At 42.7% G+C, this 18662-nt stretch overlaps 1 protein-coding gene across 1 annotated transcript in view; it reads left to right on the forward strand.

Annotated features, from left to right (window-relative positions):
• The first annotated feature begins 322 nt into the window (after positions 1-322).
• FAM184A (family with sequence similarity 184 member A) overlaps positions 323-18662 on the forward strand; it is a 474419-nt gene continuing 456079 nt past the window's right edge. The window contains 1 exon segment of the mRNA XM_029596418.1: positions 323-493. Coding sequence (XP_029452278.1) covers positions 323-493 — 171 coding nt within the window.

An 18662-nucleotide genomic window follows, 5' to 3' on the forward strand; every position in this document is an offset into this window, starting at 1 on the left:
GTGTGTGTGCAGCAGTGGAGGCCGTCGTCGTCTTCTCTTTCCTCCCTCTCGCACTGAGCTGGGTGGCCGGGAAGGATGGAGAAGCTCCGCGACCTGAGGGAGATCCCACCAGAGGCACTGCTGCCCGTGACCCCCGCTGAGCCGTGAGAGGGGCCGGACGCTGGCCCGCCCTTCTCCCGCTCCCGTCGGCGGGAGCAGCCGTAGCTGTGAGCAACTTTCACTCCCAAGCTCTCTAGTCCTGTCCCCTTAGGTCATCTGTCTTCCGGCGCTCAGCCCCCCCCCTCCCCCTCCCCCTCCCGGCTGAAAGCGCCTCGCTGCGAAGATGGCGACGGGGACGAGCTGGCAGCACTACTACAGCGGCTCTTGCAGTTCTGGAGCTGCCAAATTCGGCTCCCCCTCTTCTCATGCCATGGCTCACCTATCCGGCATAAGCATGGAGTACAGCGCCGAGCTGCACCTGAAAATGAGCAAGAAGATAGCCCAGTTGACCAAGGTAGGTGAAGGAGTCGCTGGCAGCTTGCGCTGCCTTGCTGTGCTGTTGCATCTTGCTTGCCAGGGAGAAAGGAGGGCGAAGCTGGAATATCCTGCTGGCAATACAGAACGGACCTAACCCAGGCTTCGAAGCCCCCATGGCCATCCTGTTCTGAACCAGACCCACTGACAAGGGGCAACGTTAGGAGTTTCATGCACGTACGTTTAATATTCGCGATAAATTTCTGAAAAAGCGCTTAGGGGAAACTTTCACTTTAAGTGGGTTTATAGTTAAACGGGGATGCCTGTCAAATATGCTAATAGGTAACTATGGTTCATATACAGGTGTTCCTGAAGGGCAAGTTGGGAGCAAGCCATGTGAGTGCTGTCCAAAGTACCTAGGACATTAGGGAAAACTTTGGCGTGGGTACAAAGAGAGCTTGTAAAGTTCTAGGCACCTGAGAGATGATGTAATGTACCTTTTTGAAAGGTATTTAAGTTCTGACCCAAAGTGTATCCAACCAGGAATTGTGTATAAAAATGACTTTAATATGCTGGGAGTATATGAAAGATGTTAGTAAGGAGCCCATGTTAGTCTTCCTACCTCTCAAAGAAGAAATATAAGATGTGGTTTGTAAGCCTATAACCATGAATGATCTTCTCTGGCATCCCAAACAAGATTTTTCTGGTATTATAACTGTTTTCCTTCTCCATCGTTGTGAGCTTCTTAAACACAAAAATCTGACTCTTTCAAAAGCTTATATAGTAGCTGCCATAATGCTAACCAAGCAGATCCTGACTTGTATTAGGATTACAGAGAAGAAAGAACTACTGCTCTCTAGCATTTTTCATATATACAAAACCTATACATTTTCCAAGGCATTGATCTTGTTGCTTTTATTCTAAATTGTATAATTGCTAGTGCTGTGTATCTGTACAGCATATATTAACACAGCTATTCATACTAGAAACACTATGCTCCTTTAAAAAGGAAACACAAATAATTCTTTAAACTGGGCAATCTTCAACCTGTCTGAAGAAGATGGTCTATGTTTTCCCAACAATACTGAAGAATATTTTTGACTTGTGTTGAATTAGCATCTGCTTGTACTTGCTACAACTTGTTCAGCAAATCAAAGAGCAGCAGTCGGAGGTAAATTTAATGTATTGCTTATAAGATTCACTTAAAAAAAAATAAAAATCAAGCTCCCCCCCCCCCCCCCCCCCCCAGGTACACTATTAGTAATTGGAGTCCTAAGAACATTAGTGCCATGCTGGGTCAAATGAAGGTCAATTGAGCCCAGCATTCCATCTCAGACAGTGGCCAGTCTGGGTCACAAGTACCCAGCAGATCTCCATTAATCTGTTTCTGGTATCTCACTCCCAGGGTTAAGTGCTGGCTTTCCCAAGTCTACCTACCTTTTACGGCTTTTTCCTTCAGGAACTTGTCCAATCTCTTAATTGCCTTGACCATGTCCTCTGTCAACAGATTCCATAGCTTGTTTGTGTGCTGAGTGAAAAAAATACTTCCTACAATTTTATTTTAAATTTGCTAGTTTCATGGAATGCTCCTAGTCCTAGTGTTTGAAAGGGTAAATAACCTAAATACTGAATGGTGACTTGCACTTTTTTTTATGTGCTTGCAACAAGGTTTAGGTCATGTTAGATATTATTTCTTCAAGTGCTTGTTCATGCGGAAGAAAAATCTTAACTGCAATTGGAATCAAGCCCTGGCAAGTACAAGTGTAATTTTTGTTTTCTTTTTCCCATTTGTTATCTTATAAATATCAGACTTGGAAAATATCCCTCAAATAGTGAATTAAGACTTTTTAATGTAACAAAACCTGCACTATAATCTGTGCTAAGTTTTAGCTCTAGTTTACTTGCATGCTCACAAGCCACGCTTGAGTAAAGCAGGAGCTGTAAGCTAATAGATGCAAATTGAGCAGGAGTAAATAAAGCACACTAAATGGAAAACAAAATGTTCTAAAAATCACAAAGTACTTTAAAAGTGCTTTTAAAAACAGGCTTAGGGAGGTAGGTGCAGGAAGTTGGAAGGAGTATGACCCAAATGGTCTTGCATGCAAGACTTTGTCCGGTTTGGGGTGCACAGCACCAATATTGCATGCAAGGCCATTTTATTAGGCAAAACATATTGAGTAAAAGGAAAGGGTAAGCTCTCAGAGTGGGCACCTACAGCTAAACATTACACACGTCTGATGTTGTACATTCTAACTTGGCACAAAAGGAACTCCTTTCTCCGCAAGGGCTGAAAAGTGAAGGAGCTTGCTGCTGCCTTTAGGGTTGGAAGTGGAAGAGGCTGCTGCTGTTACTAGTTCGGGGGGGGCGTGAGTGAATGAGCAAGCATTTGTGTTTTCAGGTGCTGTGTGTGAGTGAGACAGCATGTATGTGTATATGTGAGCGATTGAGAGCCGGTGAGAGAGAGGAGAAAGTTGCAAGCAAACCATCCCTTCTCCTGTTAATTCAAAACAATTTCAGGTCACCTGGATATCAAACTGTCCCAGGTATGCAGAGCAAAATTTTTTTTGTATCCTTATTTTTCATAATTGGGCCTTTGTCTGCTATTTCGAAATCTTATTGGCATCTAGAAATTTTTGATATGAGTTTTTAATTATTGGATATTCCATTCATCAGCTGTTTCAAAATAATCTGTTCTTTTTGTTAGTATGGTTTTGCTGCTATCGATTTTATATTTCTTGATTTGTTTTTTTAAGGACTAGTGATGTTTTGTTTTTTTTCCTTTGTTACACTGCATACAGAGACTCTGACTTTTTTTTGTAGTTTCCAGTTCAGTTTTTGTCTGCATTCTTCTAGTTATGCATTTTGTTTCTTTTATTCTTTGTTCAGTGAGAGTCAGCCAGGGCCGGAGGAACCATTAAGCAAGCTAGGCCTGTGCCTTGGGTGCCTCGGCAAAATGGCGCCGGTGACCTTTAGCCCCTACCATGTGACAGGGGCCAACCAATGGCACCAGTATCCCATGTCAAATGGTAGGGGCTGAAGGCCACCGGCACCATTTTGGTTAGTGGCAGCTGAGGCTCCGGGAGCGGCAGATCCCGGAGCCTCAGCTCCGGGATCTGCCTCCCCCCCCCCCCCCAGTGGACCACCAGGGTGGCACTGGGGGGGGAGGCAGGGCGAGTCGGGGGCTGGCTGGCTGCCTGCCGCGGCACCCCCTAAGTCTCGGCACCTGGTCTCCGGCTGTGCCGATCTTCCTTTCTTCGGCTACATGATCAGCTAGACTGGCTGCGCCGATCTTCTTTCTGTGTATGTGAGAAAGGAATGGAGCTTCTGTGTGTGTGTATGAGAAGGGAATCTACCAGTTTAAAAAAATGAAATGTGATAATACATATACCTCAACTTTTGAAAAGTTGGATGAAAGATGAAATTACTGAATTTTAAGCATCCCTCTTCTGGAAAATTAAAATTTATCAAAGTGGTTAGACAAATACTAAAGCAAAAAAAAATGAAAGTATTTAAAATTTTCATTTCAGCAAAATCACAAATTTAAGATACTGATGCCAGGTGGGTTTTGTTTTGGTTTTTTTTTTTTTTTTTTTTTTTAAGCCTTTAGAAAATGTATATTTTTTTTTTAATGACTAAGGGGTAGATTTTCAAAGGGATACACGTATACCCCCTGTGCACGCTGAGCCTATTTTGCATAGGCTCGGCGGCGCGCGTAAGGTCGGGGGCGTGGCCAGAGGGCATGTCCAGGGGCATGTGGGCGGTCCGGGGCGTGTGGGCATGGTTAGGGATCGGGGGCATGTCCAGGGGTGTGTGGGCGGTCCGGGGGCGTGGCCGAGTGCCCCGACACAGCAGCCTGTGTCGGGGCCTGCTGCGCCGGTGCGTGCAAGTTACTACTGCCCGGAGGCAGTAGTAACTTCTCCGATAAAGGTGTGTGTGGGGGGGTCTAGATAGGGCCAGGGGGGTGGGTAAGGGAAAGGAAGGTGCGGGGGGGGGGGGGGGTAGAAAAAAGTTGCCTCCGAGGCCGCTCCGATTTCGGAGCGGCTTCAGAGGGAACGGGCAGTGCACGCAGGGCTCGGCACGCGCAAGTTGCACAAATGTGCATCCCCTTGCGTGCGCCGACCCCGGATTTTATAAGATATGCGCGGCTACGCGCGTATCTTATAAAATCCAGCGTACTTTTGTTCGCGCGCGTATGTTTTTAAAATCTACCTCTAAGACTGGAATCTTCCCATTTAAAAGGAAAGCTGACTAAGGATGTCTTTCTGTTCCATATCTCCCACATGAATCATACGACTGATAGTTTGAAGAAAGGCACTTGCTTTCTTGCCTGAAAGTGTAAAACAAGAGAAGTTGTACGGTATGGGTGGCTGTCCCTTGTGAGGACAGAACCTGAAGGAATGGTGTCATTTCGCCTTCTGATAGGAATGTAGTTTTTCTTATTTAACGGTTGGGAGTATCACTTTCACTTTTAGTAAAAGTGAAAAGTGCTGCAAGTCTGAAATCAAGGTGCTTCTGTGAGTCAGGGAGGGTGCTTCTGTGTGTGTGGTGTATGTGTGAGAGAAGAGACTGGTTGTGGTCTCTAAGGAAGAGGACTATGAGGACAGCTTCAGCAGCTACTGCTTCTGGTGTGGCCTGCAAGGGAAAGGAGTAGGAGAACTGCTGGAGAGGATAAGTAAAGGTGGCTTAAGTTCATTTTTCTTGATTGACTACCATTTTAATTATTGGGTAGTATGTGATATCTTCTGTTTGAAATATTTCATTGGTGTTTGGAAAAGCTTTCAAAATTTGCATGAGTCTTGAATTATTGGATATTTTGTTCATTAATTATGATTGATTTATTTATCTCTATTTTATTGATTTATTTCACGAGGAATGTGAAATTTTTGTTTTTTCATTGTTACTGTATAGAGTCTGGCGTAATGCATTTTACAGTTCAGTTGTCTGCACATTTCTATTTATACTTTATGTGGATTTAGTCTGTATTTGGTGAGGGTTTGTGTTCTGCATGCAAAGACTGAGATGAAGCATTATTTTAGCATGTGGTTTCTCTGTAGGGATCTGTAGTAGCTTGGCCTGTTCTGTTTTCCTGATAGGAGGTGTATTGATATTTTAGATTCTGGTGTAATATTTGTGGTATTCTTTTTCATAGGTGGGGTTGTTATTCTTTGAGTGTTGGCAAATAGTACTGTGATACGGGAGGACCATCCCGAAATATATCATAATAGATATGATGCCATATGAATTCCAAGATGCAAAGTTTTCTTGTTGGCATCACAACAGTGCATGACATTATCACAACAACTTGTATATGAATTTTAACTCAGAATGTTATAAATGCATAATTTAAAATTGTGTATGGGGAGGGGGCACCAGACTGTAAAGTTTACCTAGGGTGCCTAATATCCTTGCACCGGCCCTGGGGTCAGCACATGTGATTCAGGTGAGGTTTTCTGCTGCCATGTAGTTTGTGTAGGGCTTATAGCAGCCTGGCTTGTTCAGTTTTCCTAATAGGAGATGTATTGGTGACTTAAGGCCTGGTGTAATATTTTCAGTGTTGCCTTTTCTGTTTGAGTACTGGAAATTGTGCTGTTTTGGTGTGAGATGTTTGTTTATGCAATTTCTGTTCAGACAGTATATGTATTTTTCCCTTGTCATTTTTAGCAATAAAAATAACTGGGCCTTTATTTTTTATTTCTGCCATGAATTGTAATGAGCAGTGTGTCTCACGTGTGAGCGTGGTCTGTCAGATGTATCATGAAGGGAACAAGGTTGAGAACTGGCCTAGAGAATGTTACTTGCAGTTTTATTTGGTTCAAGGTTTTTTTTTTTTTTGTTTTTTTTTTTTTTTTTTAATAATCAATGATAGTGTTCTGTGTAACCTAAAGAGGTATGTCTTATTGTAACTATTTATTTTTGTTTAGATTTATAATAATTTGTTCCATTTTATCCTTTTTTATTTTCTATTATATCCTGGTTTAGTTAGCATGATTTACAGGCAGTATATAATATATAAACAAACCTAAACTTAACTAGGAACTGAACAAAATTAAGATGTAGGCAGCAATCCAGAAGCAAGAAGGGGCCTTCTAGTCTTTTTTTTTTTTTTTGTTTTGCATAGAGTATCATATGTATGATTTTTACCTGAAGATGAGGTTGTATGTGTACACAAAGTGCAAACAGCTCCTTTATCTCAGAGAACAAGTCCAAACTCTGGAGACTAGAGGGGGAGAAAGAAATATATAGATGAGACCTTCAGGGACATAGTAGCCAAGTCTCAACTCTAGTAGTCTGGCAGCCCTGGTGCCTTCTTGGAGGAGGAAGGTCTCCTGGTCAGAGAGCATGAACCTGGTGCAGTAGGAAATGATCATGTAGCAAGGACCTGCTCTCCTGGTGATGCATTGTCCTCTTGTACCAAGGATGTGTCTCCTAGGGCTACCCAGGAGGGAGCAGTTAGGTCGGCTATCCTAGTTGGTGATTCGATAATTAGGAATGTAGATAGCTGGGTGACTGGTGGGCATGAGGATTGCCTGGTAACATGTAGTACATGTGGGCACCAAAAACATAGGAAATTGTGGGAGGGAGGTTCTGGAAGCCAAATTTCAGCTCTTGGGTAGAAAGCTGAAATCTAAAACCTTCAGGGTAGCATTCTCTGAAATGCTCCCTCTTCCACATGCAGAGCTCTGGAGTCTCAATGTGTGGATGAGACAGTGGTACAAGGAAGAGCGATTCAGTTTTGTAAGGAGCCTTTTGGGGAAGGGGAGATTTTTTTTTTTTTTCCAAAGGGATGGGCTCCTCCTTAACCAGGGTGGGCTACTGGCACTAACCTTTAAAAAGCAGCTAGAGCAGCTTTTAAACTAGAACAAAGGGGAAAGCAGACAGTTGCTCAGCAGCACATGGTTTGGATAGAGGTATCTTTGAAGGATATTAATGAAGCATTAGAGTTAGGGCATCCCAACAGAGAGGTTCCAATAATAAGAAAAGTAGTCCATGTGCCTAAAGAAAAGAATCACTTGAGCTAAAAGATTCCAAATTATCCCTTTTAACTGCTAATACAAACACACATTTCAAAGTGTGAATTTTATGCTAATGCCAGAAGACTAAGAAGAAGATGGGAGAGTTAGTGTATAGCAGTAAATGATGACAAACTTAATTGGCATCTCGGAGACCTGATGGAAGGAGGATAATCTATGGAACAGCGCTATACCAGGGTACACATATCACAATCGTGCCAATAGAGAAAACTTTGTGGGAGAGGCGGCGAGCGCCCATTCTCTCCTGGGCACGCAATTCAGGAAGCCCAGGTATGCAAACTAGGGCCCGCAGTAAAAAAAAAAAAAAAAAAGTGCTAGGGACACAAGCATGTCCCTAGCGCCACCTTTTTGACACAAGTGGCGGCTGTCAGCGGGTTTGACAGCTAATGCTTAATTTTACCGGTGTCTCTTGTCAAACCCACTGACAGCAAGGGGTTCGGAAAATGGACGTCTGCAAAATTGAGCGTCTGTTTTCCAACACGCGGGCCATGGGCAGACTTTTTTTTTTTTTTTTAATTTTCTTTATCTTTAGGGCCTCCGACTTAATATCGCTATGAGATTAAGTCAGAGGGTGTACAGAAAAGCAGTTTTTTTTTTTTTCTGCTTTTCTGTACACTTTCCCGGAGCCGGCCGAAATTAACTCCTGCCTTTGGCAGGCATTAATTTCTGAAAGTAAAATATGCGGCTTGGCTGCACATTTTACTTTCTGTATTGCACGGGACTAACTACTAAGCTCATAACATGCATTTGCATGTTGCGGGTGCTATTAGTTTCAGGGGAGGGGGGTTTGGATGCACATTTCCCACGCGCTGTTACCCCTTACTGTATAAGGGGTAAAAATAGCTCCTCTCCTCTCCCTCTCAATGTTGAGGAACATAGACCTCAAATACCACCAGCTCGAGATGCAAAATCCCTGGATGATTTCACAAAGAGAGCATTTCAGTCCAGCATGCTAAATGTGAAAATTCAAAATCATCAGTTTTTCATTGCACAATAACTATTTGTAAACCTACAGGCTCTAAAGCCTTATCTACAACAGGGATCCTCAGACTCCAACCTATCCACAGAATATCATAACATGGAAGGTCTGATACCTCCTTCGCTCCGTTTTTATGAGGGTTTTGACACTTCCTCGACCTCTGCAAATGCTATAGCAGCAAGGAGGCTCGCATGGCTCGGATCCAGTGCCATTAAGGACGACATGCATTACAAATTAGCCAATCTTCCATGCCATCCTGACAGTTTGTTTGGAGATAAGTTCAGAGACAGTAACAAAACTAAAGGAGCAAAAGACAGCAGTGCTATCACTGATGTCTCCTCACCAGCCTTCGGCATCTAGATGACAATACTCTACTTACCAGAAGCCCAGCTATTCCAGAACCTACAAGGTGTACTCGTATTATGGACCTCCACCATATCAACCTGCCAAACAGCAGCCTTACCAGCAACAAGGACCACGACTGCGCCCCAGAGCCCCTCAACTGTCCCGTCCACAAACAGATTCTCAACTCTCAAAGACCCAGCAGGATTTTTAGAAATACTCTTGCCACCAGCTCAGACCTTTGGTAGGAGGCAGGTTGTCCATGTTCCTCCCTGCCTGGGACAAAATCACGACCGACCAATGGGTCCTGACTATAAGAGGGTTGCTCTCTCAATTTCACATCCCTTCCGACCCTCCCACACTTGTTTCCTCAAACAGCACATCGAGGACCTCTCCTTCGGGAAATCAAAATGCTCCTCCAACAAAAGTGCATTTGGGAATTACCTTCTCCACAACCTCATCATGGGTTCTATTCATAATACTTCCTTATTCCCAAGAAGTCAGGAGGGCTATGTCTAATCTTGGACCTACGCATACTCAACAAATACCGCCACAAAGAGAAATTCAAAATGACTTCTCTCAAAACCATTCTCCCCTTCCTTCGACCCAACGATTGGATGTGTTCACTGGACTTGAAGGATGCATATGCCCACATACCAATGCATCCCAATTCCTGGTGTTACCTTTGCTTCCAGAATAACGGCAAACATTTCCAGTACAAAGTATTTCCATTTGGCCTCTCCTCTGCCCCCAGAGTCTTCACCAAATGTCTAGCCGTAGCAGTGGCACACACCTCCAACAGGGGATGCAAATATTTCCTTACCCGGACGATTGGCTACTAGTAGCACCCAACCAGTCTCTCCTACAGGACAATCTGATTCACACCATTTCTTACCTCGACAATCTGGGTCTACTGATCAACTACAAGAAATCAAACCAACAGCCAACACAAACCTTGCAGTTCGTTTTTTACAATGGGGTCTGAAACATCAATGGACCCAGTTCCTTCATCCATTGTCGACACCCCTCCCCCCCCTCTCCATCACACTGTCAGCATGAAAAAAGACCTACAATAGTGGCTACTCCCACCAACACTAACGACGGGATCACCTCTACAACCTCCTGTACATCAAATAATACTCGCCACAGATGCCTCTCCCAAGGGATGGGGTGCTCACCAAGGCAACTTTCAAACTCAGGGACTTTGGTCCACCACGGAATGCAATCAACACACAAACCTTCTGGAACTACAAGCTGTATGGAACGCCCTTTGAGCCTTCAAAGAATTCCTGCAAGGGAAGACGGTGATGATTCAGACAACCAAGTCACAATATTTTGTTTGAATTATAATCTGTCCTTTCTCTTCCTCCCCGCCAAGTTTTTAATTACCCTGTTATATGTAACTGCATTTTCCGCACCACTGTTCTAGTTTATGTTTCACGATGCACCCTTGTTTTATGTGAACCAGCATGATGGGACTGCGATCTCGAATGCCGGTATATAAAAACCTTACATAAATAAATAAATAAATAAATTTTACATAAACAAGGTAGGAGGTTCAGGTTCTTGGAACCTCTGCAGAGAAGCAGTCTGGATTCTGGAATGGGCTCACGACAGGTCTATTTCCCAACAAGCAACTTACTTACCCATAATCAGCAATTCAGAGCAGACAGACAAACTGAGCAGAATATTTCACCCCCATGAATGGTAACTACATCAAATAGCGACCCACATTTTCTCTACTTGGAGTCTTCCCTGCATCAGCCTTTTCACGACAGAACGCAACAAAGTGAAGAATTTTTGCTCAGTGTATCCAAGCCCACACAGGATAGCTAAAGATGCATTCCTCATAAATTGGTCTCTGGGTCTTCTATACGCGTTCCCTCCGATACCACTCATTTCTCGCACGGTCCAAAGATGCTTCGAGGACCAGGCAGATTTGATTCTCATCGCGCCAGTGTGCCCAAGACAACCATGATACAGTTACCTAATACAATTGTGAATCTCAGTCCAATTCCCCTAGGCAGCAGCCCTCGGCTACTTACCCAGGAGAACAGATCACTACTTCATCCACTTCATTCTTCACTGCATCTCATGGCATGGAGATTGAAAGGCTTGTTTTCCAAATCTTGAACATCTGTCCTCCTCTCCAAGACATACTAATCTCCTCCAGGAAATCATAGACTAGGCTCAGCTACCAATGAAAGTGGTCACACTATGCTTCTTGGTGCTCAATGGCAGGTATGGACCCACTAATTTGCCCACCAGAATGTCTTCTGGCCTACATCCACATACTCTACAGTGAAGGCCTAGCCACTGCCTCACTCAGAGTACACTTAAGCGCCATAGCAGCTTACCATACTCCCCTAAACGGGGAACCTATATGTCATTCTCTTGTCTCCAGATTCTTGAAAGGGGTCTTACGCTTCCATCCCCTGACAAACCTCCAGTGCCGTGGGATATCAACATAGTCCTCTAGCAACTCATGCTACCCCCTTTCAAACCATTGGACACTTGTCATCTACAATACCTTTCTTGGAAAGTCTCTTCTTAACTGCCCTCACATCAGCAAGGCTTGTCAGTGAACTACAAGCATTGTTTCACTACCCTCATCTACAATTTTACCATGACAAAGTTACACTAAGCATACCCCCCCCCCCCCCCCCCCCAATTTTCTACCGAAGGTGGTTTCGGTTTTTCACATTAACCAAACCATCACTTTACCCACTTTCCAGCGAAAACTTCACACCCTAGGTTGTAAACATGTGCTTGCCTATTACAAAAAGCGCACTCATTCACCCAACAGACCTTCACAACTTTTCCTCTCCTTCAACCCAAACGTGCCAGGATGTCCAGTAATAAAAAGAACATTATCTTCTTGGATATCCAACTGTATACAATTCTATTATCAAAAGCGGTCGGAACAACTATCCGTGATACCTAAAGCACATCAAGTCTGTGCAGTGGCTGCTTTGGTTGCCCACTGCCATGAGGTCCTTCTCATAGACCTCTGTAAAGCAGCTACGCGGTCATCACTACATACCTTCACATCCCATTACTGTTTGGACAAACAAGCTGTGGATGATGCACTATACTGCAGAAAGGCACATATTCAACAGATAAAACACCTTCATAAGAACTGTCTGCCTCTGCTTTTCCGTATTGAGCAAAAAACAAACAATTATACTCATAACTATATGCTCAATACGATAGCTGGGGACTCCCAGATAGCATGGCTAAGTCAGCTGCTTATCTATGTGAAAAAAGCAAGTTTGCTTACCATAAATGGTGATTTCCGTATATAGCAGATGAATTAGCCATGCTGACCCGCACGCCTCCCTGGACAGTTCCGACATGACATACTAACTTGCTTTGATATGGACTGAGAAGCCTCAGGCAGATGCAGGAAGATACAAGAGGGAGCACCTCACTGAAAGACTTTGGTAATCTTGGAGAGCTCTGCCACCTAATGGCATGGAAGACGTATCCAGACAGCATGGCTAATTCATCTGCTATCTAAGGAAAACACTGTTTACGGTGAGCAAACTTGCTTTTTCTGTCAATAAGCAGGACTGAAGAGCAAGTTTACTTTTTGTAAAGTGTCGTTTACCCCCCCCCCCCCCCCCCCCCCCGAGATAGGATGAATTAGTTATGCTAAATACCTGCCTGCCTCCCTGGAGAATAGACTAACTAGCAGGCTGATACAGAGCGCGCTGAAAACGCGCGTCCAACCCGCCGAACCTAATAGCGCCCTCAACATGCAAATGCATGTTGATGACCCTATTAAGTATTCACGCGTGATTCAGAAAGTAAAATGTGCAGCCAAGCCAATTTCAGAAATTAGTGCCTACCATAACGGTCGGCGTCAAAAAGAGGCACTAGGGACGCGCTAGTGTCCCTAGCGCCTCCTTTTGCCCGTTTCTACCGCTGGGCCTCATTTAAATACTGTATCGCGCGTGCCGGGGAGAGCGGGCGTTCACCCGCGGACTTTACTGAATTGGCCTGTAGGTTAGCTCTAAAATTCAGGAGGCAAAGGCCATGCAGGAGTTCCCACACATGCTCAGTAGAGCAAAAGCTCTTCTAGTTGAGAGGTTAGTTTGCCTTCGAATGATGTCGCCTACATGCCATGGCTAATTTATCCTGCTATTTAGGGAAAGCAGTGTTTACAGTAAGCAAACTTGCTATGTAGATCTGAGCTGAAGCTATGGCATTACAAGAAGAACTTTTAATGGGTAATGGAGGCTTTTTCCTCTTTCAGATGGCTCTGGAAGTATCTGTCTTTTTTTGGCACTAGGCACGAATACGACTGTGTGACTGGATCTTTTTGGTGTTTGGGCACTGGCCTGGTTTGGCCTCTGTTGGAAATAGGATGCTGGGCTTGATGGACCCTTGGTCTGACCCAGTATGGCAATTTCTTATGTTTTTTTAACTGTCTTTAGAGAAAATGTTTTTTTCATCATTGCATGGCTTAAGGGTACTTATAGATATTTTGAACATATGTTCCTTCTATAAAAGTTTCTGTGTGGACATACCTTTGCATCTGTTAGTTTGTAAACACACAAGTAAAGTGAAGGAGCGTGACCTTAAGGTGAGAAGCAAAATAAGATACAATGCTAACATTTGCAGTATGTATGAACTTGCTTTAGATGATGTGTAGTACTGTAAATTGTCCTAATGACTATTCTGCTGCCTACAGATTTAAAGGTGAGTCTGAAGTCATATACAGACTGGAGTGATGTGAGCAAACATCATTAGGCTACCTAAACCTAAAGAATGTTTCATTATTTTGTTAGTTGGAATGTAGAGGCAAAATCATATAGGAAGAACAAAATGAAGTCATTGTTATATGATGACTCATTTTAAGGTTTTATAATAGCTTTTAACAGAGTTAGGAATTGCATTTGCTGCAGATCTCTGAGCTTAATGTATAGTACCTCTCTAAACTTCTGGTTTAAGGCAATGTGAAATTATTTTTTTTTGACCCAGCAATTTTTGCCACTTCCTGAGGTTTTAGGTCTTTTTTTTTTTTTTTTTTTTCATAACTTTTTTTTTTTCCTCCTGTATCTGAAACAAAGGGCCCACATAACATAATCATGTTTTTAAATTATTTTTTCGTTACAACTGGTAAGGGTGCTTTTGATACAGACCACTGTGAAAACAGACTGTGCAAGATAGTTGCAATGGACTGGGTTGTCTGAGATTATCTGTTACAAAGTGATGCATATAGGGAAAAATAACCCATGATGTAGTTACATGATGTTAGGTTCCATATTAGGAGCTACTGCCCAGGAACCAGATCCTAGGCATCATATAGTGGATAATACTTTGAAATTGTCGGCTTAGTGTGCTGTGGTAGTCAAAAAAGCAAACAATGTTGGGAATTATTAGGAAGGGAATGGTGAATTAAACAGAGGATGTCATAATGCCTCTGTATCGCTCCATGGTGAGACCGCACCTTGAATACTGTGTTCAATTCTGGTCGCTGCATCTCAAAGATATAGTTGCGATGGAGAAGGGTGACAAATGATAAAGGGGATGGAACTGCTCCCCTGTGAGGAAAGACTAAAGAGGTTAGGGCTGTTCAGCTTGGAGAAGAGATGGCTGAGGGGGGATATGATAGAGGTGTTTAAAATCATGAGAGGTCTAGAACAGGATAACATGAATTGGTTATATACTCTTTCAGATAATGGAAGGACTAGGGGGCATCCATGAAGTTAGCATTTAGCACATTTAAAACTAATTGGAGAAAATTGTTTTTCACTCCACGCACAATTAAATCGTGGAATTTGTTGCCAGGGGATGTGGTTAGTACAGTTTAGCAAGGTTTGGATAAATTCTTGGAGGAGAAGTCCATTACCTGCTATTAATCAAGTTGACTTAGAAAATAGCTACTGCTATTACTAGCATCAGTAGCGTGGGATATACTTAGTTTTTGGGTATTTGCTAGGTACTTGTAGCCTGGATTGGCTACTGTTGGAAACAGGATGCTGGGCTTGATGGACCCTTGGTCTGACCCAGTATGGCAATTTCTTATGTTCTTATCTCTGTTTCAGTTCCAGAATAGAGTTTAAAGGTTCAAAAATCTTAACTATTATAAAATGGTTTGGGCTTCTGGCTGACTGGAGTAAAATAGTATGCTGTGAAGGCTTTGCTACATCAAGCTGAGCTCTGGAAAGACAATCTGAATAATAAAGGCCAGATCACAGCCAAAAAGATGTCAAATATTGGGCAAGACCTGTGCTTGTGGGCTGACTGTTACAAATTGCCTGGATCTAGGGGGCAAGTAACTGCCTTATTCCTCCTCCCTCCTAACTTGACAACAGTTGTGACACTGTCTCAGGCAGTCAGCTTCCATACTTGTCTGTCAGCCACAGGAAAAAATGCAGTTCTCCAAAAAGCTAGAATTGACAAGAAATTTAGTGCTGCTTGGCATTTTTACTTAATGGTTATTTTAATAAATATTTTTACAAAATGGCTATTAATCCTGACTTCATGGTACTAAAAATATAATTTCACAATATGTTCACTAAAATATCAGAAAGCTCGATGCCACAAAAATGAATGAAAAGGTAATGGAAAAAAATACAACATTAGCACAATAAAAATGCTAGATCAAATCACTAATTTCTACCTCTGCTGATTTTTGGAGTTTGATATTAAATACCAATCTGTTTTGTAGGAAAGCTTGGAGCTTAGACATTTTTCTTCTCATCTTCAGTTTGTTTTAAAAACCTGTGTTGCTTGCATCACTCTAAATGTCAAGGTTGGCTGTTTTATCTCACTGATTACTGTGTGAATCTCACTGTGATGATGCATTGCTGGGATTGCATCAATAGCAAAAACCATTACTTTGAACAGCAGAGAAGCAATTATGTTATGAAAGAACTTAACTATGCAGAGCCATTTGTTACAACATTGAGTGAAATGCATCTGGATTCTACTTTAGCTATAGAAAATTGGAAGCTGGCAAAATCAGGCTGAAGTTTCTATAGTGGGAGCAGCTGTGCTGAAATGAATGTTCTTGTAGTGATTCCTGGTTATTTGATTGTTCCTTTTTGTATTGAGAAGGGGTGGGGGGAAATCATGATAATTTTTGCTTCTTATGAATTTGCTTCAGTTCAAGGCTCCAGAGATGACATGGAAATTTTGGGTGCCAGGTGCTTCTAAGGCATCACAAGAATTGTGATGCCTTAGATATGTGGCTGAGACTATGGTGCAAGGAACAGGGATTCAGTTTTGTTAGGAACTGGGGAACCTTTTGGGGAAGGGGGAGTCTCTTCCGAAGGGATGGGCTCCACCTTAACCAGGGTAGAACCAGACTGCTGGCGCTAACCTTTAAAAAGGAGAGAGCAGCTTTTAAACTAGAACAAAGGGGAAAGCCGGCAGTTGCTCAGCAGCGCATGGTTCAGAGAGGTTTCTTCAAAGGATACTAATGATGCATTAGAATTAGGGCATCCCAACAGTGAGGTTCCAATAATAAGAAAAGTAGTCCAAGTGCCTGTAAATAAAAACTCACCTGAGCTAAAAAAAATTCTAACTTATCCCTTGTACCATCGTCTCATCTACTGATCTTATACATTGCAAAATCAGTAGCTAGGAAGCTGCTGCGATGGAGAAGGTACAGAGAAGGGCAACCAATATGATAAAGGGGATGGAACAGCTCCCCTATGAGGAAAGGCTGAAGAGGTTAGGGCTGTTCAGCTTGGAGAAGAGATGGCTGAGGGGGGATATGATAGACTTCTTTAAGATCATGAGAGGTCTTGAACGAGTAGATGTAAATCGGTTATTTACACTTTCAAATAATAGGACTAGGGGGCATTCCATGAAGTTAGCAAGTAATCTGAGAAAATTCTTTTTCACTCAACGCACAATAAAACTCTGGAATTTGTTGCCAGAGGATGTGGTTAGTGTAGCTGGGTTAAAAAAAGGTTTGGATAAGTTCTTGGAGGAGAAGTCCATTAACTGCTATTAATCAAGTTTACTTAGGGAATAGCCACTGCTATTAATTGCATCAGTAGCATGGCATCTTCTTGGTGTTTGGGTAATTGCCAGGTTGTTGTGGCTTGGTTTGGCCTCTGGAAACAGGATGCTGGGCTTGATGGACCCTTGGTCTGACCCAGTATGGCAATTTCTTATGTTCTTATGAGTTTCAAAAATGCTTGCAGCATTTGTACAGGCAGCTGGTGGAGCAGAGCCCTTTCTACTTGCTGTCAAATAGAGGAGATTTGTGGTAACTAAAGGAACCTAACCTGTCAGCTACTGAAGACACCTGTAGCTGCTCAGGAAAGAATCTAGGGGTCGAGGGAGGGGGATGTAGGAGAAAGATACAGCACATAACACAGGGTAGGTGGACATTATCATTTTATGCAGAGGGGAGAAGAGGTCTTGGCGTTGGGAGGGAGATGGTTAGTACAGCCCCAGTTTCTGTATACTCCTCCTCTCACCCCCTCTCTTCTACCTCATCACCAAACTACCTAGTACATTTTTTGTGCCTCCCCCCAGCCCCCCCTGAAAAAAAATAGTGATGGGGAAAGGGAGATTGGATAGGTGTTAAAATCCTTACCAGACTTTAATCCTAGTTTTCAAGTGGTTGAAAAATATTTAGGAATATTAGGAACCAGCCAAAACTTTTAGAAACTATGGACTTTTTTTTTGGGGGGGGGGGGGTGGTTTTGTGGGTTTTTTCTTTCTGCTGCAATAAAAAAGTTTACCAAGGACACAGAGGATAACATAGACAGTGTATTTCTTATGAATAATAGGCTTTATTTCTTGTGCGCACAAGGAAGCCAGTAAAAGACTGACTTGACTTGTGATTGAATTGGTCATTCTTAAATAGCGTTTTCTCCAATAGTTAAAACAACACTCCTTTGATTTAGGGTCACAAGGTTACGAGAAACATTTGTTTAAACATTTGCTTACTTCTAATATTCCACAGAGCCCTGGGAAGCTTAACCAACCTTGATTTTATAACTCTTCATTGTTTTCCCTAAGACTACAAAGCGATACATGTGTCTTTCTTTTATCTAAGAGTGAGAACTTCAGAGACAGTTTAAAGAACAGCAGAATATCGTAATTTACAAGTCAGCAGTGCCCCCTGGACCTCAGATGGTGCATCTGTATTGAACAGATGGCCCCAATATTTCTTTATCGCACTGCTTTCCTTTATTCTTCCCATTCTGTACTTCTCCCTCTCTCTCTTAGCCAGCTTTCTTTTCCCCTTTGGCTAGCTGGTAATAGCTGTTGGTTTTTTCCAATCACTCAGGCCTTCCTGGTGGCAGCTATCACATCATTCACCACCTGGCCTTCAGCAGTATCTCTTCCATCAGGTACTAGTTTTAAGCACCCAGGCAGCTGGTGCCCAGAATTTTTCCAACTCTGCTAGTCTGTATATTCCATAGTTTATATAATAATTGATTCATCTATGGAGTTTTGTGGCCTCCATTTGTCAAATAGTGGTCTTTATTTTTTATTTTTCAGTATCTTCTGTTTAAAAAAAAAAACCCATCCAGAATTATCCCTCTTTATAAGAGGTACTTTTATGCTTTGTAACATATGGAAAGAGTTATGTAAAAGGGATCCATATTTTGTTGGTAGGTACAATACCCTTCCAAGAAAGGGACAGACAGAAATTCACCAAATTTGGCATGTAGGAAGAAAATGCAACTGTCTTAGACAAGTTCAACAACTAGAAATGTTGGGTCAGTAATTTCAGAGAAAAGAGCCTCCAACAATCCCCATTCCTTTCTATGGGAAACTGTTATGGGCTCCAGAATGTTGATCAGTGCTCCATTCCAAAAGCTCCCACCACCCCTCTTCCAGTACCAAAGCACAAAGTAGTACAGGCAGATAGATGGGGG

This window comes from Rhinatrema bivittatum, chromosome 3 (genome assembly GCF_901001135.1).
Source record: "Rhinatrema bivittatum chromosome 3, aRhiBiv1.1, whole genome shotgun sequence".
In the NCBI taxonomy this organism is placed as follows: domain Eukaryota; kingdom Metazoa; phylum Chordata; class Amphibia; order Gymnophiona; family Rhinatrematidae; genus Rhinatrema; species Rhinatrema bivittatum.